The 26,904-nt window shown below is 41.3% G+C and overlaps 2 protein-coding genes across 4 annotated transcripts; both read right to left on the bottom strand.

Annotated features, from left to right (window-relative positions):
- Positions 1-766: 766 nt before the first annotated feature.
- LOC308319301 (fizzy-related protein homolog) lies at positions 767-11,956 on the bottom strand. Of its 3 annotated transcripts, none has more exons than XM_080769306.1 (14): positions 11,807-11,956; positions 10,579-10,674; positions 10,285-10,416; positions 10,020-10,083; positions 9,768-9,898; positions 8,831-8,913; positions 8,481-8,664; positions 8,115-8,180; positions 7,913-8,015; positions 7,186-7,370; positions 4,329-4,562; positions 2,193-2,297; positions 1,518-1,610; positions 767-1,401 (listed from the first exon to the last, which is right to left on the bottom strand). In XM_080769306.1, the coding sequence occupies exons 2-14, from the start codon at positions 10,645-10,647 to the stop codon at positions 1,360-1,362; spliced, it is 1,491 nt and encodes a 496-aa protein (XP_080625432.1). In that variant the 5' UTR covers positions 10,648-10,674; positions 11,807-11,956; the 3' UTR covers positions 767-1,359. The 3 variants fall into 3 exon arrangements, with proteins under 3 accessions (XP_080625432.1, XP_080625431.1, XP_080625433.1); XM_080769305.1 differs by having other exon boundaries at positions 10,579-10,648; XM_080769307.1 differs by lacking the exons at positions 10,285-10,416; positions 11,807-11,956 and having other exon boundaries at positions 10,579-11,228.
- Positions 11,957-18,635: 6,679 nt separating this feature from the next.
- Positions 18,636-26,904, bottom strand: rx1 (retinal homeobox gene 1; the record flags this gene model as incomplete). Its single annotated transcript, XM_080769714.1, has 3 exons — positions 18,636-22,443; positions 23,322-23,575; positions 26,595-26,904. 3 exons carry the CDS (start codon positions 26,902-26,904, stop codon positions 21,958-21,960), a joined length of 1,050 nt encoding a protein of 349 aa, XP_080625840.1. The 3' UTR covers positions 18,636-21,957.

The following is a 26,904-nucleotide window of genomic DNA, read 5'->3' as shown; positions in this document are numbered from 1 at the left end:
GGTGGGCAGAGGGATTGTCAGGGAGAATGGAACGTAGCTGGGCACAGTGTATCCAGGGTGGGCAGAGGGATTGTCAGGGAGAATGGGACATAGCTGGGCATAGTGTATCCATCGTATAAAGCCCCTTCATTCTATCTCTTCACCCCGAGATGTTTGTTTCAAAGGCCTTCTTTTAGGTTTACACATTACAACACTGAGTAATGTTTACATTAACGTGCACAACAACTTAAACCCACCCACACACATGTTCCTCATCTACATTGACTGATATTTTGGTTCGGCTTTATTCTAAATTAGATTTATATTTTGTTACTCTCCCTTTCTCGTGAGACAGTTTGTAACAACATATAGGTGCAATGTTTATCATTTCTAGCAATAAAATGTCTATACATTTATTTTTTTATTAAACCACACCAAATTGCCATCTCAGTGGACTTGTGGTTAGTGTGCGAGACTGGGAGGTCGAGGTTCAATCCCCGGCCGGGTCATACTAAAGACGGACCCAGAAACAGGAGATAGGCTCCTTCCCTATGGGCCCCATGGCTCAGCAAGGCTACTTACTTTTTACACCAAATTGCAAGGACTCTAATGAGTAATAGCTCTGGATGGCAATGGAATGAAACCAACCACTAGAGGGAGACAATGATGACTTTCCTTCTCCCCAGAGTAACATTGCCTAACAGGACACATAAATCAACTGAACTGCTGGTTCTTCAGTTCCATCACTTTTTATTCATTTGTTCACTACACAGTGAAGATGTCTAGATGCACAGCATTAGACTCTCGCAATGTTTCAGGTACCCTACACTCAGTGTAGTCTCCCAATGGTTACAGTGCTGCATCCCAATAAGTCATTCTAGTTAGGAAAACATTGCATGTATGGCATTTATATCTTTGATTTAGTGTTTTGAAGCCACAAAACCTTGGATTTTTAATAACTATCACATTGATCTTGCCCCAGTTTGATCATGTTATAAATGTTGCAAATAACTTAGACCTGAGAATAACAAACTATAGTAACAACACTGGCTCCACATTTCAAACTCCACATTAATGTAAATGGCATACAGTATAATATATTGTAAGTAAGGCGTATGATTTCTTATAGTACAGAGTACAACATCAAAACACATGAAAATACATACATTTAAAAATAAATGTAGAAAATACATTCATTTTGAATTCCTCTACCATCAGCTGTAAGCAAGTAAAAGTAAACATTACTGTCATTGCTCATTGTTCTCTGTAAAACGTATCAAGAGATTGCATGGATTGCATGTCTTTAGCACCATCCTGAATATCCAAGCTAACATTGGGATTTACTGTGTCTGTCAACAACAAAGCATTTTATTTGCTCAATTACCTTATCCTGGTAAAGAGGTTTAAAACTGACACAGACTCCTGGGGGACAAGAAGGAAAGGAACATTGAAAAAAAACATTAATTGATACATTTTCAATTACGTTACATCAATTAAGTTTTCTCTAACTACCTCTCATTATCAACTAGCGTTCTTACCTTGGTCGATCGTGTTTTGCTGAATACATTCCAGAAACGTAAGGTCTCATCTCCCGCCCCTGTGACGATGGCCTCACCATCAGGAGACATGGCCTTAAGAAAAAATATATGCCGTTTAAAGTATGAACAGGTAGCATTTCCTTTAAGCAAGATACAAATAAAACAGACTCAAGTAAAAGTATCAATACGCCATTGTAGAAATAGTCTGTTACAAGTACAAGTTCACTATTCAAAATCTACTTGAGGCATTGGCATCAAAATATACAAGTGTCAAAAGTAAAAGTACTCATTAAGTATGCAGAATGTCCCATTTCACAAGTTTTCAAATGTATATCATGTATAAAAATATTTTGAAAATAGCAGATCTACAAGCTCACAAAGCATTCCTAATGCAAAACATTGTGAGCTTGTGACATGTAGATCAGCTACTTTCAAATGGCCAAAATGTATATATGGCTGAAGTGGAAAATGCTTTGTGATAATAATCTAAATCTACAAAGTAACTATGACTAAAGCTGTCAAATAATTATAGTGGAATAAAAAGTATAATATTTGTCTCTGAGATGTAGTGGAAGTGCAAATATTGAAAATTGGAACTAGAAACCAGTAAAGTAATGTACCTCAAAATACTTGAGTAAATGTACTTTTCACCACTGTAAATATGAAAACACTGACCAAGTAGAGAACTCTGTAGGAGTGTCCCGTGAGCTTGGCCACCTGAGTGAGGGCTGGATATTTCCACACTAGGATCTGGTTCTGAGAGTAGCCATGGGTGCTCACCTTGAAAGAGAAAGTGTGTTTGAGACAGACAGTGTCAGCCTTTGTCAACAGGAACTTCACGATTATGATAATAATTTTGTCTCCGATACAACGCCACCTTCTGTGATGTACGCGAACTGCCTCTCACATGAGTAGATTACATTAAATAACTCCCAAAACCCCTGCTAAACCAGATGGCACTGTGGAATCGCCGTTAATCATTATCCTTTCAATCCCAGTGCCTCAGGTTCGAATCCTTCTTCTCACTCATCGCAGTGTTTTTTTTTTTTAAGGTTAGGTTTAGGCATTTGCCACTTAACTGTTTAAGCGCCAGTGGGCGAGTGCCCATTATAAAGTAAGAAAGAATTTGTAATTCTATTATGCATGTAATGTGCATGTCATCACATGATGAACAGATTGGAGGAATTTTCAAAATATGGATGAAAAAAAAAAGATTTTTTTTTTTTAAATAAATATATTGAAAATATTGGCCTTGTTACGTCCTTGGCACCCATTACAAAGACGGCAATATTTCGGGATCACGTCCATGGCTACCAAGGAGTTGCCACTCGGCTCACTTAGTGAGAAAAGACTACAGCACTTAGCAGTAGCAAAAAAACAGTTCTCTTGCGGGCTTGAGCAACGAGAGGCACTGCCGAGCGAACCGTTAGACGAGTGAGTGTCCATACTGAATGCTAGAGCAGACTCAACGCCGTTCGAGTTATGTACCACAACAGGCACAGAATCGTAAATTATTAACCCCGGCCCCGCCCCAGGCAATGCCAGCGCCTAGCAATATTTCCCACCACGGAGCAAAGCCGGGGAATGCTGTCCTCCTAAAATGTGACACATGACACAGAAGAGGCACAGAAGGGGACGTCGCCAATTGTGTGTGATATCGGGGAGGAAAAGCCTGGTCGCCTCCATAATAAGGGAAAATTTGCTAAATGTGTGGCTAATCTGCAAAGAAATGCTTACCACTAGCTTTCTTCACAGATGTGTTCATAAAAGGTGTCTACAATCACATATACATTTGTTCCAACCCAACTCCCTTGGGAAACTTTGTGACAGATGCTGAAAGTTGGGGTACCATTGAACAACCAATATAAGGCAACATTTTCCAAATGTCATTATACTTGAAGTTGCATGCGACATGTCAAACTAGGGGGTTTTCATGATTCTGAATCCATTTCAAGCATTAGTTTTGCACACAAAAAACACTCCTTCGCCTAGTGGCTATGGACACATTTTGCCTCATGAAAACCCCCTAGTTTGACATGTCACATGCTACTTAAAGCATAATGAAATTTTGGAAATGTTGCCTTATATTGGTTGTTAATGGTACCCCAACTTTCAGCAGCTGTCACAAAGTTTCACAAGGGAGTTGGGTTGGAACAAATGTATATGTTATAGTAGCCACCTTTATGAACACATTTGTGAAGAAAGCTAGTAAGTGGTAAGCATTTATTTTGCAGATTTGCCACATATTTCGCAAATTTTCTCTAACTAGTAACTACCAATACAATTTTGACATTTAGCAGACGCTCTTAATCCAGAGCATTCTCACTGTGTGCAAACACCAACTACAAGAGTGTAATGTAATTTAGTATGTGGTTCTGAAGCATTCTCATGTCAAGGATGTAGATCCATTTGTTTACCCCCAAATGTATATGCATCGGTTTACTGGGCCACCGTTTAAGAAGCTTTTGTGCCAGCAAACCCCATAAGAGATGATTTGTCAATATTTGTCAGCATTGTTCAAAAAATCAAGTCAAACATTATTCAAAAATCTACAAGCTCACAACACATCGCAATGTGTAGATAGGCGATTTTCAAATAGGAAAAAAATGTAATGTGACAGAAGTGCTTAAATGCTGTTCCTCATTTAGTTGGGGACCTCAAGATGTGATGTTTGTTTAAGTAATTGTATTGTCTGTATTATTATGTATTGTTTTGTTGTATTGTCCGTTTGTCAAAAAAGAAAAAAAAATGCAATAAATATATTGTAAAAAAAATAGAAAAAAAAGATGTGATGTTTGTGAAGGCACTCACCAGCTCATTAGCATGCTTGGACCAGGCCAAGTTGCAGACCTGTGAGCCTGTGTCCATACACTGCAGTGGTTGTGAGGTTAGAGTGTTCCAGAAGCGAATGCAGCGGTCGGCGGTGCCGCCCCCAGATGCCAGCAGGCCATGCTGGTGTGGCGACCAAGCAATGGCTTTCACAGCAGCCAGGTGGTCCATATACGTTTGCACTGGACTCAGTGCAGAGTGGTTCCATACCAGTAACTGAAACGGTTAAGAGCAGACAGGTGTTGTATCAATATTATATCCATGTGGAAAAAAGAGAGAGAGGAAGGAGGGCATCAGTTTGGCCGAAGTAAAAATCTACAACATGGTGCTCTTGGTACAGCTGGGTGACAATTGTTGAAAAAAAAGGATGAGACCAAGGCACTCTTATAGAAAAGCAAAAAGCCTTTAATAAAGTGGCTAATGCAGTGCAAGATTAAAATGCACCTACGTGTTACAGGACTACTGCCTTCATCAGTCAATGTGCATTGTCCCATCTGAATAAACCAATAGAGTAAAGTAAAAACTAATTGTCTGGGATTTTGGATATTATGTCATGTTATGGCATAAAGCTCCGTTCAGACCGAAGAAGCTGCTTTAAAAAGCAGAAGCAGAAATCTAAAAGACGCAGCTTTTTTTTGAGAAAGTGGGCGTGTACAAGGTACCTGTCACTCAAGCTGCCTGGACTGGCTGTCTGGCTTTGAGACGAGAGACAGGCAGTTTGAGCAGATGCGCATTTGAAAGTCTAAAATGTAAAATAGCGACTGTAGAGGAGACATAATTATATATTTAGTTACATCATAGCCTATGTATCGATGAATAAATAATATAATCTTGGTAAACTTGTGTGTAAATAACCGAACGGACGGGATCTCAATCCCCCCCGTCTTCAGTGCTCTGCTCATGTCTCTCCCCCCACTCCGCTCTCCTCTCCCCCCTAGGCCACGAGCGAAACCCTCCTGGCATTCTTTTAAATGGCAGCTCTGTATGTAATGTTAATGTTGATTTAGAAAGAGCATACCGTAGAAATACAATTGTATATATCCAGCACGTCGTAAAAGCAATTAAAACAGCTTATGTTTACGTGTGATTTCCGGACATTCAGTCCGTCACTGACCCTCCTCGGCTGGACACACACACACACACACACACACACACACAGAGGCTCGCAAGTGATCCCCGTGGGCCGTGTCGGCTCCCCGGTGCTCAATATCACACACACACACACACACACGGGGATTGTGTTCTATCTATCTTAAATATAGGCTATCTACTGTCTTTCAACTTTTGCTATGAGGTTCATCGATAGCCGATAGGGCGATAGGCCTACATACATGAACGCAATAAACCAATTGAACCTATAGGTCCCCGAGCGAAAGTGGACCGACTTCTGGACCCTGTGGCCCGGCCCGCGGAGGACCCCCTAAGTTGAGACTGGGTGTCGAGGAGCGTACACCAGTGGTCAACACCCTGTGCTCAGGGCGAGGTCCCGCGACAAGGGCAATTAATTTTAGTGCGAGGAAACGTCCAGCAAATCGTCTCCGAGCACAGCTCTCCTCGGCGTTCCAGTACTAGGGAGTCGGGACTACTGCACTACGTACTGTGTGTGTGTGTGTGTGTGTGTGTGTGTGTGTGTGTGTGGGGGGGGGGGGGGGGTAAATAGAGGGGGTACATACAACTGATATAAAGGCTATTAATTATTTATTTTAAAGGTATTGATTGACGGCGCAAAAGCTTCAACATACTACCGAGACACACGAGGATCGGCACAGAAACGCGCTGAGAGCGGGCTGCTTCTCCCCTCTTCTCGGGGAAGGTTTTGGCGAAAACTCTGACACAACTATATTGTTTAGTAGTTGTTTGTCTATCTATCTATATCTGCTAATTTATCAACCGTGTGTGTGTGCGTGCACTGTTTAGTCCACAAACAGTCCACAAGCGACGGATAGCGTTCTGGAGAGTTCAGTTCAGTAGTCCATCCATAGCTTCGATGAGAACCGGAGGGGGGGGTGAATGCACGATGACTTGTCCCCAGAAACGTGACACTCGCGACGGCACACGGAACACAACCTGTTTTCACCGCTTCGACAACTTGTTTCTCATATAAACTTTAATTTCTATCACAAAATATGCTATGGTCTTGCCAAATATCCATTCATATTTCATATACAGCCCATATTTAAAAAGTTTATTTTTTAATGCGGACAATTGGCTCGGACAGCTTTTCCAAAGCCTTTTGGTTTCGTAAAATGAGCTCAACTCCGCCTCCTCAAACCACGCTGTGCTCTGATTGGCTACACGCAGATTTTTAAAGCTCCAGCTTTTAAAAGCTGCTTTAAAGTTAAGGTTCGGTGAGAAAAAAAAAAAGCAAAAACAAAAAAAAGCTATTCTTCCAGCTTTTAAACGCAGAAGCTGTTCTGCATAGAGATAACATGGGACGAAGAAGCAGAAGCTAGCTTCTGCTTCTTCGGTCTGAATGGGGCTTTAGTGTTGTCTTTTCTTGGCTTCAATCACAACCTTTATATAAAGAAAACAATATAATAATATTATATTGTGTACTGTAATGTTACAGACATTTAGATCGGTTATTTTCTTTTCAAATTAAAAAGATAATTGACATTCTCACGAATACAATAATTGTTATAATCTCAATATCAAGGTATTTGAAAGATTTGAAAAAATATATATATCAATATGATATATGATTGTTGCAGACCTCGCCCTGCAACAAATGTCATGTAATTTCCCTCCATGATAATATATATATGATGAGCTTAACTCTTTTCCACACCACTGAACACAATTAAATAACAGGGAAATTCCTTTCCACCAATGACTCTACCTTGTTGTCGTTCCCTCCCGAGGCAAGCAGCTGGTGATCAGTGCTCCACTTCAGGCCGCACACTTCCTGTCGGTGTCCCTGCAACCTCCTTTCCGACTGTAGCGGAGGGGTCCGCACGTCTCTCTGAACAATCATACGATCGCGGCTACCTGACGACAACTGGTCTGCATTCCACGCCAGCGCTCCTGCAGACGGATACACAAGTTTGCTTTATTTAATAACATAGCAATAAAACATAGAATAAAAGACAGACATAAATCCAAATAAAATAAAATAAAAATAAATAAAAAATAAAATAAGTAAAAAATTATCATTGTGTCTTTAAGACTGTGAACATTTCTGTAATCAATGCTGGGTCAACCCTAGTATTTGGCTGAGCGTTATACTTTGTGTAGATTTGTGGGCAATTTGTTGAATAGTAAGAAGTGATAGTGTCTATAATGTGAATTGCTGGATATGAAATGTTCATCTGAAATTGGCTGTAGTGGACTCAGTAATAATAATTAACAACAAAGTGACACACATTACTCAACCTTGAGCTGAGTACACACCGAGAGAGGGGGTTTGGCAGAAAGAGCGAGAGAGAGAGAGAGAGAGAGAGAGAGAGAGAGAGAGAGAGAGAGACTGTGTTTTAGTGAGAGAGAGGAAAATGAAATGAGCATTTCTGTAAAATATTTATATGAAATGTAGGCCATGTCAAATGTGTTACTACTGGAAACTGCCTCACCGACTCTGGCTGTGTGTCCTTCCAGGGCAAAGAGTTTCTTCCCAGCACCAGCATCCCAAATCTGTACATATCCTTTATGAGTTCCCACTGCCACCAGGTTACCCTAGAGACAAACACAACAACAACAAAAATGTCTGTCTAAACCCATATCACATCATGTACCGTTGTAGACGTGAAGACACGGCACAGGATCAGTACTCACCCTTTCTGACCAGCCAACTGACGTGACCGAGTCTCCCTCCACTGATAAGTCACACAACCTTGTTACCTAAGGAAAAGGCCAGAAAAGTAAGAGTTTCTCTTGTAATGTTGCGTTCACATGGGCAGTTGCAAAGATGAATGGGAGTATCATTTGGAGCAGCTACATGCATCATTGCGTCTTTGCGTCTGCCCGTGTGAACGCAGCATAAGGCCTTTTATTGGCCAATCAAAAATAGAAAACACCTCAAATAAATGTACATATATCCCATAGTTTGACAGCACGTTGGCATATTATACAAAAAAACATCCTGGTACAGACAAACACACATTATGCACACACACATGCATGTACACAAACAAACCATACCTGGCTGGTGCAGGCACTCCAGAGGTAGACACAAGTGCCCAGGCCAACACTGAGCACATTAAGAGAGGACCAGTCGACCAAATTGAGGTAGAAGTCATCCTGCAGTTCAGGAGCATCCAGAACCTTAAAGGGAATCTTTGAGATCTTACGGGTTGGTTTCCTTGGCGAACGCAGCAATTTTTGACTAAATGAGAGAGGGTCAGATACTCAGATGTCATGAAATATTGCCTCCTTCCAGATATCAAAGTGAAGAATTACACATGACACTTGTTTACTCCGTCAACTACTAGTCAACTAGTTCTGACATTATAATAAATTTAATCTGAGCAATCGATTGTCTTATTTTGTACCTTTTACTACTGACAGGTGATAAAGAGTAGGGAGAGATGCTGTTTCCATCATCTGGTGAGGACCTCTTGGCACTGAGGGAGTACTGCAAATATTACAAAAGTATAAACCAATGACATAAGATATACTGCATCTAGCTGTTCATCAACAGCACAGTCACTGGATGACTTACAATAATAACAGAGTCCAGAGGGAAGCACGCACATCTTAAAGGAGAATTCCATACTAAAAGGCTTTCTTACCTTTCTTTGTAGTTGTTACGTCCCCATCAAAGAGGTCCAGGTGTTATTTTGTGCAAAAGCTCCTTATTGGCTATTTCCCCTACCATAAGCCCTAAATGAATTGCATTGAATGGAATGGGATGTATGGGGTGTTGTGCTAATTCGCTTATTTCCATCTAAATAAGTAGTAAAGTGTGCCGCTTGGGTTATTATTTACATTATGAAGAGAGGATATATACAATTTTTATTTTATTTTGAGCGATTGAAATAAGCGAATTAGCACAACACCCCATACATCCCATTCAATTCAATGCAATTCATTTAGGGCTTATGGTAGGGGAAATAGCCAATAAGGAGCCTTTGCACAAAATAACACCTGGACCTCTATGATGGGGACGCAACAACTACAAAGAAAGGTAAGAAAGCCTTTTAGTATGGAATTCTCCTTTAACAAAAACACCAAAATACATAAAAAGAGGAAGGGAAGTCAGCAAACTGTATAACAGCTCCCAATAGGAACTTTATTAGATAGAGAGGCTACTCTCTGAGCGAAGTTTGATTAAAATAACAAAAATGATAGAGGGAGAAGTAGCAAGTATCATCTATTTAAGAGCAGAGTTCAGATCAGTTAATTAAAATGACAATTTCGTCCCCCTAATAGAGTATTCTCTGACTGACAATGTATCTCGTCTGGTATGCCATCTGCTAGGGTTCTTACATGAAAAAGACTCCTCCTTTCAGGGGTGGACGGTTGCAGCCGCCTGTCCTCCGTCTGTGGGTCCTGGACCTTCTCTATGCCTGCTCCCAGCAGCTCATTCTTCAGCAAAGCTGAGTAGGCCAGCCCATCCGCTGCACACATAGACATTTGACATATTGATAAAGTTGGGTTACTAGAATCTGTTCAGAGGACAGCAGACAAGGTGTTTCAATCTACTTGTTAATGTTATTCATTTTGAAACTGTTAATTCACCTTTGCTATTATCAGAAGATGCATCCTTTGTTTTTCTATTTTGACTTGGTGATTTCTCATTTTCCTATTTGAAAATCACAAAAACGACATTAGAAGTCTGACAATAGGAGACTTGTTCCAAACAAAAACAATAATACTGTAACAAAATGTAAGCACCAAGATGATGCATGTTGGGTGGAGGGCAGCTCTCTCTCTCTCTCTCTCTCTCTCTCTCTCTCTCTCTAACGCACATACCGGCACCCATTCATTTGTAACGTGTTCATACATTGATTCTGTGGAAGTTGATATTCCAGTTGGCCCCTGCTCTTGCTGGGATGAACCTGTCTCCGTGTTTACTTGGGGATGACAGGGGGGAGCTAGTTGGTGTGAGACCACCACGCACCACGTTGGTCATTTTCTGCGTCATAGAAAGGCATAGGCTGTTAAACTATTCTCTCTTTGTTATCATTAGTCAATCGATGAGCTCAACATTAATCACTATAATACTTCAGTGAAAAGCATTCCTTTAGATTTAAACAACAGCAAAATGAGAAGAGTGGAACAGTAAACTAGGACTCACAGTGGGACTTGAGTTGTCATTCTGAATGTTGATCTGTCGAAGGAGGCGCCGTTCATATTCTGGATCCATGCTACGTTTGGATCACACAGACACAGGCTGGGACAGTGTTAGCTAGCCGCAAGCAACTTAGATGTTAATGCTATCTGGCATCGAAGATGCAATACCGACCCTGTCAGTTGACACTGACAGCCCATTCACTGAAACCAAAAGGTCCTATCTACAGTAATATTGCAGCTGTATGGAAAGCTTTGCACACACAAACGCAAAGACTTATGGGCCATATGAAAAATGTGAATAATGCTGTTGTGTCGTGGGAGGCGGGACATGGGAAGTGAAGAAGAGAGAATTTCAGCGAAGCAAAACTTTAAAAAAAGATTAAAAAGACTTAATGCGGTTAATGCCGTTTCGCACATTTTGTGGCGGTCTCCTAAAGCTGTTGTATGCATCTTTGAAACATCTCACCAACACTCAAGCGACCGAGCAGGTCTCCGTGAACAGAGAGTACCATATGTAAATCTGCATCCTATGGAGAGTGGAATAACCGATCAGGGACCCTAGGGTACCGCCGTACAAAAGTCAGAAAAAGTAACCGAGGGCCAAAAGGGGCTAGGTAGCCCCTTGCTGGCAAGTTGGCAGCTGTGTGCATATCATCAGAAGATGTCTACGGTGGATTTGTATGAAAATAAAAAAGACTTGAGAGATACAAAGTTAAAGAGAATAACCTAAGCTTTTCGTACAGCACTACAGCAGTTGAAACTGTTGCTTGCAGCTAGGTGTTAACTGATTACACAAGAATGATATTGATTCGATGCAACAACAAAAACTAAACAATATTGGGTACATTACAGTCAAGAATCGTGTGCTGTCTGTTTGACTTAACTTTAGGTGAAATGTAACCATGTTGATGATGCAGGACTCACAGTGAGTACAGATAGTGATCCCCATAGACTCCACTTCACAGAAACGTTTGTGCCATTAGGAACACCACTTTGACACTGTGTAAATACTTATCGTCATGGTAAGAAAAGCCAGTACAGACAGTACAGTAGATAAGTGGGCAAGTGGCTGATAGATAGCCTGACCCTATGGCAGCCTTAGCCCAAGATTTAGACTCTCGTAGAGTTTTTTCCGATTCTGACGATCAGAAGAGTCTAAATCTTGGGCTATGGCAGTTAGCAAACTGTAGCTAATGTTTGGCAAGGGATGTGCATAGTTGCATACTACATACCTCCAGCAAGCAGGACGGCACCCAGAATACGAATACCGCCAACCAACAGCAGACACCAAATTGTCGCAAGAGAACGGTACTAGCTGGAAAATGTATGGATGACAAACAGCGTGTTTAATCACTGCTGGAAATAAAGTAGTAGCTTTAATAGCTGAGGGGCTGACTGGTTATTGACAAAATGACGCAATGCATTGTGGGACATTCTTTGAGAACATCCGTGACGTGACTTTTATAATCAAAACAAGGAAATGCCACTTTTTGTTGCCAAGGGAACAAGGAGCTGCAGTGCAAACCTAACACGTTGCGTGGTCAACTCTAGAAACACACTTTTATGTCTTTGATCAATGTCTTTATAGGTTTATTATTATAATCACCTTCTGGAATAGCGAAAATTGAAGATAGAAGTAGTAATAGAAAGTTCTACGTGCCAAACATAGATGGCGTGATAGCTCTATTTCCAGTGAAGTGTGTGTGTGTGTGTGTGTGTGTGTGTGTGTGTGTGTGTGTGTGTGCGCGCGCGTGTGTATAAATGTAAATGCGACCAGAGGACCAGAGGTCGCAGACTCGCATATACTATGAAATCCTGCATCTCCAGGTCGGGCTCCATATATGGTCACGCCTCGTGACATCACGCCACGTGAGTCTTGACACATCATGGCACCATATATGGCCATCTCCATATATGAAGATCACAACACTGACCTCATCTAACCCTGGATAACCATAAATTAGGGATGTATCGATGAGACAATTTGGCCGATATCATATATATGATCTCATTCTGTATTAAAAATATATAATTATGTTGTCCATTCTGAAAAAAAGCTGAATTTGAAAAAAGCAATGCCTCTTTATTCCAAAACTAGGGAAATGTTTGCTCATATCCCAACATAAACTCCAATAATGTTCCAACTATTGACTCTTTCGAAAGCTTCCCCAGAAAACACTGATATAATTAGCAGACTTCATCACCACAAAAGGCTTTTTCAGGCTTTTTTAAATGTATTTTTCAACATAATTATAATCAAATTAAAAATCTGCTAAATCCGATATATTATTTTACCGATACCGATTTCCGATTAATTGGTTTAAGGCCAATATCGGCCGATACCGATGTGTTTGCCGATTAATCTCCCATCACTACCATAAATGGAGAAGACTGGATCATCACCTAGATCTGCATATAATATATAGAGCCAGCCAGCAACTCTACATCTGACCTCTGGAGCTGACCTGTTCTGACATTCCACATGTTGACTTCATCAAACCCTGTACACTCCAGTACAGAATTAATTCCATATGTTGATCTGACCCCCCCATGCCAAAGCGCCAGCGCTCGCCCAGCAGTCTGCCATCTGCCGTCACCCAGTCGGATGCATGCACTTCTCGCCCTCAGGGCACCGGTATACACACGCACGCGCGCGCGCGCACACACACACACACACACACACACACACACACACACACACACACCTATCTAAAACAACTTTAGTATAGTAAGTAACCTTCCAAACATTGCCCTAATCTATCAAACCCTGGGCTGCCTGATGATCAGACTCAAGCAAGCAGTGGCAGAGTGGGCGGAGCCAGGCTATTGAAAATGGTGTGTAGAACTTAGACCCATGCACAAGCCTCTGAAAATAGGGCCTCTTTTAACCTGGAGGCAAGGGCTTACAATAATCATAATGTGCAGACAAAAAAAAGGAAGTCTAGACTAGGTCTACATGGATTGAAATACATAGTTGTATTCCTACGGTATCCATAACCCCCTACCCGTGGAAGGCAGACCCTTACTTTGCCCACAAGGACATAAATACATTTTGTTGCAGCTATGGGTGCTTGGATGGACATGCACAAGGACACTTTGCGCCACATACGCATCACATCATGCAACACCACATCATTTTCACATACTGTACATATGACCTCAATTAAGAGGTCAAAGATGGCTGGATCCAGCTCATTCAAAATGCTCCAGTCAGAGTGCTCACTAGGACAAGAAAAGCAACAAATGACTGTACTTCACTGGCTCGGGCTCCTGAAACAATCCGTTTCAAAGTAGGCTACTACTTATTGATAATGGCGTGCAGCAGCTCCATGAAAACAACTTTGAACTTCTCACTGCCAATCAAACCTCTCATCAGACTCACAAAAAGGGTGTGTGTGTGTGTGTGTGTGTGTGTGTGTGTGTGTGTGTGTGCGTGCGTGCGTGCGTGCGTGCGTGCGTGCGTGCGTGCGTGCGTTGCTGTTGTTTTGGTGTGTGAGGTCAGGAATGCTATATCGTCATGTGTGTATGAATGGGGTTTATAAATGCTGTGTATTTTATGTGGGTTGGTAGTTTATTCTGTTCTTTGTACAGTATATATGTTTTATTTTATTCATTGATCGTTGATTCATAGATGGAAGGGACAGTGGTGACAGAGAAACAAGAGCCACTACCAGAGGGGACTGCGAAGTGCCAACCAGATGTAGTGTGTTTGGTATTAAAACAGCCTTCTCTGTTAGAGCTTCCCATCACTGGAACAGTCTCCGTACAGAAGTAAGAGAGACCTCCAACTATTTGACCTTCAAATTCAACCTTAAGAGGTGGCTAAAAACAGATCAAATTTGTAATCATGAGTAATTTTCAGCTCTATTTATCACTGGAGTCACTTCTCACACCACTCTGCGGTTTTTCTGTCCCCTGTACCATGTTTATTTGTTCTTGTATTATTGTATTGTATAGTCGGGACTTGATCACCCCGGCTGGGTCACCCGAGTGAGGGGTATGACGTTTGCGAGACCCGAAACCCTGGGATACATCACTGAGGATACGTCCAAGGTGCATCCATGCGATGTATTTTCGTTCTGAGGTATTCTATTTATAGTGACTCATAGGAATAGACTATGTGACAACAGGTATAGTCTGGTGACCACCGGAGAGACGGGTGACAGCCGGAATGTAGACGGCACCCCGGGAGCAGTATGGGTTGGCGCCCCAGCCTGCATCCTCCGTGAGGAGGAAGCCCAAAATACCTTCGGTGAAGCCTTTAGGAGGGCCATTCGAGCCGCAAGTGGAGCCTGCACTCCATGCAGTACCACCGTTGCCTCCCAGTCCAGCAGAGTAGTTCCGGAGTGGTTCTAATGGATTGTGTGGCGGCTGTGGCCCTGGTCTTTCGCTATAGGGTCTGATCGAGGGTAGCTACTGGGACGTAAGTCGGGACTCGATCACCCCGGCTGCGTCACCCCGAGTGAGGGGTATGATGTTCGCGAGATGTTTTTGTATGGATAGTTTTATTTTTAAGAGCCTGCTCAGGGACTACAGATGGAAAAATAAATAAATAAAATTAATTAATTTGTCATGAACTAATTGAAATAATTACAGATTTACAATGCTTTTAGTTATTACACATTTATTATGCGAAACCGTGAAATATTCTGAATACCAGGTGTGTTTGACAGGATATGCTATGCACTGACTGTCAATGAAGTTCACTATGTCTTCTGTTAAATTATTATACTATACAAGAGTGCAGTGGAGAGTTCCTCTATCTCTATCTTTCTTGCTTTTAGTCTCTCTCTCTTTCTCTCTCTCTCTCTCTCTCACTCACACACACACACACACACACACACACACACACACACACACACACACACACACACACACACACACACACACACACACACACACACACACACACCAACAGTGGCGCCAGCCAGCAAATCCCCCTCTCACAACCCCCTCACTCACTGACCTCCAATTATGTCATGCGAAAAAGCTGTGTCCCATTGAAAAGCTCTCTTAATCAAAACCAATTAATTCCGCTCTTTTCCCTTATTATCCTCAGAAAGGAACGCGTCTTTCCATTAAGACTGTTAACTCCAGCCGTGGCCCTTTCAGATTCACTGGGCTGCAGGAGCGAAATAATAGATCACACAATTAATCAATTAGTCGTTAGTAACTTAATTGTTCTTAATGAAGACAATAACCACGGGGTTGTAGTGAGTTAGAGGTTCTCTCTAAATCATTTGTCTTTGCTTTAGTGGGTATTCAGCTACTCAGCAACCTGTGGCTTTGAGTTCTGCTACCTTTCTTTCTCATGTGAGGCAGTTGTGTTCTCGTTAGTCTAGTTATTGAATAGATTACTGACTGTATAGATCTTTATTCAACATCTAAGTCTTTTTATAATAATTTTGCAACTTTTAAAACTTTTTGCAAGTAATAATCCTGTCATTGTTGAGGAGGCCATGAGATATTAATCTCCAATGTCCCTGGTTGCCAGGTTTGTAGGATTAACTCCTGTTCCTGTCTCTTACCACCAGCTGTAAGAGAACACACCATGCTTGCATGCCAACTTTTTATCCATGGTTGAAGGCAAAGTAGCATGTGGACAAGATTGATTTTCTCAACAATCCATATGTCCGAACTAGATTAGGTTTTATTTTTGAAAGAACACATGTGTAATAGTGCTGCACCAGAAATGTTGTTCCAATCAACAGTTGAATAGAATGGCAGTAGTTTCACACCCTAACACATGGTTTTGCTTTGGTATTCAATAATTTAAGTCTATTAATTGAGTCTTTTAGATGTTCAGTCAGTTAATCATCTGCAAAAGAGTACGTTTCTGTACAAAGGTATGGTGGCTAACTCGTATGACCTATTCTCAAAACAAAAGGTTTCGCACAGTAGAGCAAAATTCCCCAACAAAAAGGTTTTTTTGTCTCCTGTTGATCTGCTGCTCTTTTTCCCATGCTTTTTCTTTGTACCACTTACTCCGACTCAACGCATGCCTACCCCGGCCCCTGGCTGTGGCCAGGGACCCATCCTAGCGCTGAATGAGCTGTGCCAAGCTGTGTAGCAGTCACAAAATGTATTTTTAGGCCCGGCCCAGCTCAGCTCAGCCTGGCCTAGTCCAGCCTAGGCACTAATCCCCAGGCTGTCAGGGGACCCTGCTCTGAACTCATCCTGCAACGCAGGAAAATGCTCTAATTGGGGGATTTTCTACATCATTAATTCTGATGAGCAGCCATTCTAACCCCTCCTCTCTCTGCCTCTCACACTCCTATTTCTCTCTCCACTGCTACTCTCTATCCTTTCTTCTCTTGCTCTCTCTTCCTCTCCCACACTTTTCCTTATTAATCCCTCTCATCACTGTTTTCCCCCTCTCCCATTTTCATCTCCTCGCTCTCTCAAGTTTACATGTTATGTATATGTTACTTTCTCTCTCCTTACTAAGTTATATCGTCGTTAGTCGTTCTTCCTCCCATCGTCTGACTGTAGTTTCTCTTTCATCTAATCTAACACACTGTGTTATTAGTGACATGGAAACCCCAAATGAGCATCTGATCAAGGTTCTGAAAAGCTGTCCAGCCTCACCAGTCCACTTGTGACACTGACACACTACTGTATAGTGTACATATTCACATATTCTGTAGTAACACATTCATGGTGAAAAGGTAACTGAACTCATCATTTGTTTGTATTCTCACAGGCTCATGTCTGAATGTAAATTACAAGAATTAAAATAAAATTTCTACCATCAATTTGCAGCAGCTTTCCACACAGTTCCAGCATGTAGAATAAAAACCAACCATAACTACAATGCCTCCCTGTTAGATTCTCTGCTCTACCCATGTGGCCCCATGTAGTGCGGTCCGTCCAGGCCTCCATCTGTCCAAGAAAAAGTGGTTCACATGCTGAGGAGACCAGCTAGCACAGCGGCACCACCGGCCTTTCTGTGAACATGTGCTGCAGCGGCCGTGCCTGCCTGCCTGGGGGCAATTAAGGAGCTGGGCCCTGTGGTCCGAGGCCCCCCTGGGAAGCCCTGATTGATTGGAGTCTCATCTTCCTAACAGGCTGGCACCCTGCCACCAGCCATGGAACTGGGAGAGAGGAAAGGGAGGGGTAGAGTTGCGAGAAAGAGTGCTTACATCAAGGCCAGAAAGTAATGGGGAACTAGCGAAAAAACTGTCCATGTACAGTATATCAGATTATAACGATTCAGTCAGGATTGCAGACTCAGTCCCTACTTTCCGTTGCAGTCCAAAAACCCACCACTTCAGACTCTACCTCACCTTCTAGCACTGCCACTCACCTCTTCAGAATTCACCATTTCCTTCTGTCCCTTCTCGTTTTTTGATAGATGTTGTTCACATAATATGTGGTCAAGCAATAATGTCTATAACATCATATATTATATGATATTATAGACATTATTGCTTGACCATAAATGCTAGAATGATTTAGATTGCATGTTGTTATAGACAGATGCTAGGTTCATTTACCTGGTACCGTAGTTTCTTTGAGACGTACTGCATTCTTCTCTCTGCAGTCTGCACTCTACTTATGTGACCATTTACTGTGCCTTTTGTTGACTACGGTTCATGCTCTTGCACTTGTAAGTCTGGATAAAAGCATCTGCTAAATGCCTATCTTGTTAATTGTAAATTCTATAATGTACTCTATAAAATCATTACAGGTCCATTTATACACTCTGAGTTGAATAGATAAATAAAACATTGTGGATTTAACTGTGTAGTAACTTTGTTTCATTCTATTATTTGGGTTAAAAAACAACTATTCTGCAGGAATTAGTGTGAATAAGGCCACGCAACAAATGCTGTCAGAGTTATAATATAATACTCAGGATTTTGTTGTCTGCAAGTGTACATGTGGAAGATAGTAAGGATAAGGAGATGATTATTCTATTAAACTAGATGTTTTTATTATCAGTATTCATTTTTCCAGAATATCCATCATGGTTCTGATAAAAGAGATAAAAGAAAACAATGACAGAACTAGAACATAATAAACAAAATGGCTGTACAGGAAAAAGAAAACAAGGTGAATCCTGTACATTTTCACATTTAAAAGAAATTCTAAAAATGTGTCTTGCTTCTAGTGCATTTCTGCTCATTATCTATAACCTTTGGCTTATTCTTGATCCAAAATCACATTTATAAACAACACCTTTGTGCAGCATTCTTTTTGTACAGTTTGAGGTCCTCCAAGATTTAATTTTATTTAAAAACTATATAATTCTACAGCTAAACACCACGAACCCACAACATAACACAGATGCGATCAGAAGATGCAAAGTATTTTGAACTATATCAATAACCACATAACTGATTATTGTTGCTGCTGTTCTCATGACAGCAATTATGGTTATCGTTGAGCGCATATAACTAAACAACAGGAGATAAGAGTGAACTATTGCATGACATTTAAATTAAACAGTACAATGACATTGACAGTTACAGAGAAACAAACTGTAGAGAATGCTGTAATTGCACTTTTTTGTTGAAGGAATCCACCTTCAGGGTTAATCAAATGGATTGCCATATATACCATCCTTTTTGAACACATTCAATTCTATTCTATCAGCAGATGCTGTGTATTGGTGAGATGTTTTGATGTTATAGGCAATACAAATACTGATCCACGCGTCACAGTTAACTTGCAAAGTTGCAATAGTACATTTTGTCTGACTCTCACCATTAGGGATGGAGCTTGTTACATTTTATTGATAACGATCACCTTATCGATCAGGCTTATCGAGCCGGGTTCTTATCGAGCCCACTATCGAGCATTTTCTATTATTTTGTGGAAAGACGGGAGATGACATACATTCGGAAGAGAACCAGTATCTTTTACTAGGGCCTACTAGATGGAAGGTAATTTACCTTTTTACCAATAAAATAATATTATAGAAACTGTTAACTGGTTAATATGTGTACCGTCACTTTTAAAGCGTAATTTTGTTTACCCGAGCAGCGCTGGTTGGCAGGTATCAATACACTTTTAGACCGAAATGTTTGTGCCACCATGGATGATTACATTTGTTTCTTGATCGCCTTGTCTTGATTGTTTAAACATGACATCATGGGCCATACTATGCTCGATAACAGGCTTGATAAACCCAAAGCTTATTGATACCGGGTACTCAATAAGCTTAATTGTTATCGGATTTTTCGGGTATCGGTTATCGAGCTCCATCCCTACTTGCCATTTTCAATATCAAAAGAAGTTTATCTGCACTTTTCTTTATAGTTGACACGCCTACTTAGAACAGACTCCACAACAGACCCTAAATTACCGATACTGTACCAGATGACCTGAGTAGCTACAGCCCATGTCTCCTTGCTTTTTGAGTGGAAAAAGACGTCTGCAACAAAGGTGGTTACAAGGGCCTATTTAGTGCAGCCTGTGACCGTTTCCCCTCTTTAAACTTTAGACAAAGAGGACAGGCTTGGATCAATTGTGCTGAACAAAGACTAAACTATGGGGGTGACACATTAGACAGGACTACCTTCTGCTGCTCTGCACGTAACCACAGCTACCCAGCACTGAGCTGCTCGCAGCTCTTCTACTCTCAGAGTCGTTGAAGCAAAAAAAAGTAACTTCACTCATAACATCTCTCTTCCTGTCCCTACAATTCCATGTGACAAATGTAAGTCCCTGTAGTGAAGCCCTGTTCATTAGTACTGGCTACTTCTCATACATTGTATAAAATATAAGCATCTCGTCATGAACAGGTTTACAGAACACAATGTAAGTAACGAGTAAAGATTGTCTTTTATCAATTCAGCCATAATCCGCAAAGACGGTGCAGTTTACAGTTGTGTATTCACAACTGATTCACAGTCAAACTCATGATAGGCAGCAACTAGGTTTACTGGTCGTCAGCTAAGAACTTGAATCAGGATGAAATCTAAAGTAACAGCTCATGTGTCTGTGAATTAAGTAAAGAGAATGGGTACTCTATTCTAGCCCATTATACAATTATGTATGAAAACAGGAGATTATGAGCAAATTGTACATGACAATTTTAAAACAATAAGCTAGATTGCATTTACACAGAGACTCACTTCATCCTTCATTTAATTAAAAAAGCTCCTGTCACGTGAAAGTAAGATCAGCCCCTCATCACAAAATATGTGGAGCTACTGATTAGCTGACCCATGAAAGTGGGACAATTGGATTAATTAGTAAGATCACAAATTTAAGGAAGAAAATGGAAGAGTAATGAGTGTACACTTAAATGTGTGATCATCATTGGGTGATAGAGGGGAAAACCCTAACAACAATTAAAACAAGATTTCACCTTAAAACATTAAGCTGACATAAGCTGTGCTTATGTCTGTGTCTGACATAAATCAGCACAGCATTCAGGCATTTTTAAATTGCAATGCAAACTTCTTCAAAAGTAAAATAATGGGGACAGAAAACAAAAATAGATCAAAAGGAATGCTTGTTTTAGGGTATTGTGATATTATGATCATTTGAAGTTTGAACTCTATTGAAAAGTTTCATTAATCAGTGGAACACGATGGAGCACAGGAGTTTTTAGTAGCTCCTGGGGTATAAGCTGATGATGTGTGTTTTAAAGGGATATTTTGCAAATTCTATCTTCTACTCAGGCTTATGTGAACACCCCAGACAGTTTTTAAGTTGCTTGATTCAGTATTTAGATATTTGATATTCATTTTAGCTACCCCGCCCCCTTGATGAACCATGATAGATTAATCAAAAACGCCCGTTTTCTTTTCTTCTGGTGACTGATATTGTCCTTCTAATACGTGAGGGGGCTGTGTTTTGTCAATTACTGTTTTCATTTAATTATTTTGGTAAAGAACCTCCTCCAGGAGGAGGCCGGATGAGACCAAAAAATCGAAAAGAATTATAAAAAATAAATGAAAACAGTAGTAGGACGGGTGTTTTCGATGAATCTATCATGGTTAAAATTGAGTTTGAATGAATATCGAATATATAAATATTGAATCGAGCAACTTAAAAACTGTCTGGTTGCTCACAGCCTGAGTAGATGATAAAATGAGCAAAAGTTTTTGTGAAAGTGAAATATCCCTTAAATAGCAGCCAAGGCATCATCAACTATCTGTTGACCACAAGATTGCTATTCAGCTGTTGACTCAATCTGTTTACTTGCTGTCTTCAGTGAAAAAGTGTTTGTAGAAAAACAAACCATGTATCCTATCTCCAGTGTTCATTTTGTTTTCCAGTTTGTTTAACCTCCATGTCCTTTATGTGCTGTAGAACAAGGACATGAACGTAATGTCATCTACGTTGTCCGATAGAATGAGGATTGCAACACAACTTGAACATCTCCCTTTGACAATTGTTAATCACATGGGTGGCCAGGATGGCATAGTCACATTGGGTGCCATGTCTTGTCCATAGACTGAATGTGTTCCTTGGCTTTCATCCTCAGCGCAGCAATACTGGAGCTGCGTTGGTTCACATCCTCCAAAGGGTATTTCTCAGGAAAAGGAGCTGAACACTGGTACGGAGGAGGAGCCATACTCTGCATCCCCTGGGCCATGGAGGGGTGAGGATGAGGATGAGGAGGATGGGTAGGATGGGGAGAGGAGGTTAGGAAGCTGTGGCTGGGGTAGCTGGGCTGGAGGCCCTGGGCCGGTCCCTGCATGAAGCCAGGGATACTGTGGACCGGTGTGGCACTGGACAGAGGAGACGTCAGCCAGGGATCCAAAGGAAGAGAGTTGGCCATTGGTCCTACATTAGTGTGCACAGGTGGTGGCCGGTTGAAGGAAAGCATTGGGGAGTCGTGGAGCTTCATGCTGCTGGCATCCATCTTCTCTTGGCGACGCCATTTAGCTCTGCGGTTCTGGAACCACACCTAGATAATAAAACAAAGTTATTAGTGGTAAGTTTGTCATATGGTAACCTATCCCTCGAAAGGGCCTGTCCTATTTTAAAGCTGTGCCCTCGCGCTACTTTACTGTGCATCACAGGGTTTCCTATCGTAATTGTCTTGAATAATCTCACAACCTGAATAGTGAGAAAGCCAAGCCGGTGGCTTGGAATCTGTTGTCCTTGAGGGTATGCCATAATCTGGGAAATTAATACATTCACTTATGTAAATCTATACCAACAACAGTCATAAAAAAGTGTGACTCCTTACTCTCCTTCAAAACTGCTTTAAAAGAGAACTTGCATGTGGCTGCAATTCGGAACTGGCCCCTGTAAAAAGTCTAAGTCTAAGCCTATCCCCAGAAATTACATTTTGGGCACTTGCTTACTTAACTTCACCAATATGCTTTGCTAGAAGAATATCAAGACACAATATCATTTTTCTCATTTCAAAGTGGTTTTCTTTCTAACTGATGTTTTAAGTAGTTGTTCACTTGTTCTACCTGTTACACCTGTATGTTATTGGAAAAACTGGAAAAAGAGTGCCAGCGAGTTTGCAGTCCTAAAACCTTTTGGAAAAGTACTTCCAAACTATAAGGCGTGTGGTTAACATAAACATAGCTTAGCACCTCCATCCTACTCCTCCCGTTCAACATTCCCTGTTGACACCCTAGTCCGGAGGAGTACGTGCAGTGAAACATCGGCCTCCCCACCTGGCTTCCCTCCCATAGTCAATTAGTTTGGCATACAAAAATACATCATCCCTGACCCCTGTAGCTCTCTATTGAGAATCCAACATAGAATACAATAACGTGCTTAGGCTCACATTAGGAAATGGCTTTCTGATGCCAAGGTCTAGCCTACCTGAACCCGGACCTCTGGGAGGTTAACCTTCATAGCTAACTCTTCGCGGCTATACACGTCGGGGTAGTGGGACTTCTCAAAGGCACGCTCCAGCTCATGAAGCTGGTAGGTAGTGAAGGTGGTTCGGTTGCGTCTGTGCTTCTTCTTGGGCTGATCGTCCTTGCATAGCTCTGGGGACTTGCCTTCATCGCTGTCTATACTCTTTGTCAGTTCACTTAGTTCCCCATCACACTTGTTTGTGAATAGGCCCACTTCTGTCCAACATTGAAAGAGAGAGAGAGATCAATGTGTTGTGTTTGTTTGGCTTTTTGTCCTGAACATAATATTGTATGGCTAGATGAAATCTGTGAGAAATAACACATTTTAGAACATAAACAAAAGGCAGCACAAAGGTGAAATGAAGTCTTGCATTGACCTACAGTAATGCAACGGCCACTTTCCAGTAGAGCACACATTTGTTTGACACCTGCAACAATAGACTCCTGAAACTTGAAGCTTGAAATTGAAAACACCCCTACTCTCACTTTGAGAGGTTTGTAATATAATTTTGCAACTGCAAATATAAGCAATCCTCAGAAAGAGGACTTCAGGGAGATGATTTGTGTCACTCAAACTGTAAGTTACATTACATACTTTACCTCATTGTAGTGAGTATTCAAAATAATACCATGCTCTGAGAATATGTCTATAATCTTAGTATAGTTTTATTTAATATGATTGTTATCCATTTAATGCATAGTATCCTTTCTTGCTAGTGTATTATATTGTTGTGAACATTGTATTTTAGCAGACACTGTGACAGGCCATATTGTGCTCCACGGCAGGTGTATATACTTTAAATCTCTGAAGGCACAGATGCCAACCTGATATAAGCCCTCCTCATATTTCTAATCTACCTATAGGCTAACAAGCTAATGTGTGTGTGTGTGTGTGTGTGTGTGTGTGTGTGTGTGTGTGTGTGTGTGTGTGTGTGTGTGTGTGTGTGTGTGTGTGTGTGTGTGTGTGTGTGTGTGTGTGTGTGTGTGTGTGTGTGTTTGTGTGTGTAATACGTGCAGCAGCAAAGAAATAGGCCTACAGAAACCCTGAGGGAAAGTCCTTAACACTGTCAGCCCGTTGGATGAATTAGCCTTTGACTAACTAACTAGCAAGTAATTTAATTAATTTAAGTACAAAGATGATGATTAGATCACACCAGTATGTGTCTCTGTCATGATCAGACTCAATTAGTAGCCCTTTATTGTGTCTGTGCAAATCACATGGTGTCAGGTAAGTTCTCAGCCACACAGAAAGGCAAGCTAAACGTACTATGAAATATACAATTTATTATATGCGCATATATACCGGTACTGTATATATATATATATGCCATGTTTGTGGCAAATTACACTCATCTGGCATCTGATATACTTTTTGAGGATTACAAAAAGTATTGGAAACTACAGTTTGGCCAAGTTTTGGCCATGACTTTGGATTTCATAACAGTACAGGATAAAATGCTACTTTTAGTAGTATAAACAGCATAAAAAAGAAGAACGACTTGTAAGATTACTGAGTTTTTCTAATTTTAGGCCATTTCACCTCATAGAGAGGGTATGTCGAGTTGTCGACTCATTGGGATCCAAGATTTGACAACGGTTGTCAACACATGATGATGATGCCAATTGCCAAGGACTCCAAAACTTTATGTTCCACTTAATGCTTCAGTGTAACTGGGGACAGAGTGTGCCCATGCGTCCATGTGTGCACATGGAGGAGAAGGAGGGGTGCAAGTCTTTCAATTACCAAACATGAGCAGAAGCTAGGGCAGAGGAGGATTTTGGGGGTTCATTTATCTACCTCTCATTAAGCAACTATGACAAAGCCTAGGCTTTCACAATGGCAGAGGTCAAGCCTGGTTCAGTGACCAGCTCTCTGCCTGTCAGCCCGTCACATCCACCGATCTGAAGGCTGCCACTGTTCACTGGCCAGCACCGGTTCTCAATACAGGGGGAGTCGGGTGGGGTGTGGGGGACATGAGTGACGCCATGCGCAAGGTAGTGTCCATTCAGGGAGAACAAGCCTGACTTAACAGCATAGACATCTACAAAAGAGAATTGACATATGTGGTGATTTATGTTGACTCAACAACACATATCGTCCTTTTCGGATGCAGTGACTGGATCCTCCTGAATGACTTTATGTGTGTGTAAATATGGGTTTGTCACAGGGCTTCTGCTAACTACAGATTACACATGATAAATTAGATGTGGAGAATTGAAGAATGACAGTTTACACCACAATCAATCTAGGTTACAATATTCAATTTAGGCATTTAGCATCTATGCTCTTAATCCAGAGCGATTTACAGTAAGCAAGAACAAGATAAGGTATCAATTGCATAGAAATAGTCATCTAGGATCATAAGAACCTATCATCCGTAGAATATGCGGCATACATTGAAACTATAAACACTATAGGATACCAGATCAATAATGACCTGGCATATGTCTACATAACATGTTATCTAAATGAAATTTTTAGCCTTTGCATAAGCCTGGAAGGTCGTCGATGCTAGGGCAAGTGCTACGGGCTAGGTTGCAGTGGGGGAATTTCACACTATCTTGTTCTGTTATTTTTCTCTCAATCTCAGCCCACACAGTTCACAATAAAATTATGTTTAACCACATGAACGTGCCTTTTCTGGGCAGTTCAGAATAGGCAAACATTTGGTGAAAAACGTAGATAGAATTCTATGAATTAAATATTCAGGATCCCAATGGAAACAAGCCATATAGTGCTTTCTTGGGTTCAATCCTTTTATAATTGTATTTGTATTATTCTATGCTTTTTTCTTCTCTCAAACTGTTAATAAAGTAATCAATCAATCAATCAAATACTCCTTGGTGGACTTCAGTCAACAAAGTATAGGATTTAAGTGGCTATGGTTCTAATCATGGCCTATTGTATTTGCTAGAGACTGGTGATAACACCCAGACTGAGCCTGTGTACAATCATCTTATGATTAAGGTGTGCACCATCTTAAAAGCTCCAAACGATTCACTTCATTCAGCATCAGCATAATTTACTGCCTTTGAAGAATTTAAGTCAAGCAATGTTATGAAAGGTTATAATAACCACACCTGTGAGATCTGCATGCACTGTAACATCTTTTTTGAGGGGCAAACGAGTGCTGTCATGTGTTAATGTCAAATGCACGTGCCTGGATGAATTCATGGTTAGTGATCAAGTATTTATTCATTCTGAACACCACTGACAGTCTGGTCGATGACATACCATGATATGCTGGCTGCTGCTCTGAGCTGCTGTCTCTCAGAGAGGAAAGGTGGCCACCATACGAGGCGTTTGATGAGGGCTCCTGCTGCTTACCAGGCTCTCCAAGGCTGTCCATGCCCACCTTGTGGGGCCCCGGATCACCGGCCGAACTGAGCAGGGTTTCCTGGTCTTTACTGAAACCCAGAATGACATCAATGCTGTGGACGCGGCCCCCTGAAGCTGCCCCTCCGCCTTTCCCCATTTCGTGGAAGTTGCTGGGCGAGAGGCAGCTGTCGTCCACCATGTTCATGGTATCCAGTGATAAATGCAT

Source organism: Protomyctophum bolini (genome assembly GCF_963924005.1).
Source record: "Protomyctophum bolini genome assembly, chromosome: 8".
Classification (NCBI taxonomy): domain Eukaryota; kingdom Metazoa; phylum Chordata; class Actinopteri; order Myctophiformes; family Myctophidae; genus Protomyctophum; species Protomyctophum bolini.
Note: the sequence above shows the minus strand (reverse complement) of the source record. Positions and strands in the feature narration are given on the sequence as shown.

Coding starts and splice junctions, on each gene's coding strand:
- LOC308319301 (XM_080769306.1), bottom strand. CDS start 10,647: ATGGATCCAGAATATGAACGGCGCCTCCTTCGACAGATCAACATTCAG. Junction 10,417..10,578: donor ATGACAACTCAAGTCCCACT/GTGAGTCCTAGT, acceptor TCTATGACGCAG/AAAATGACCAACGTGGTGCG. Junction 9,899..10,019: donor ATCTTCTGATAATAGCAAAG/GTGAATTAACAG, acceptor CTATGTGTGCAG/CGGATGGGCTGGCCTACTCA.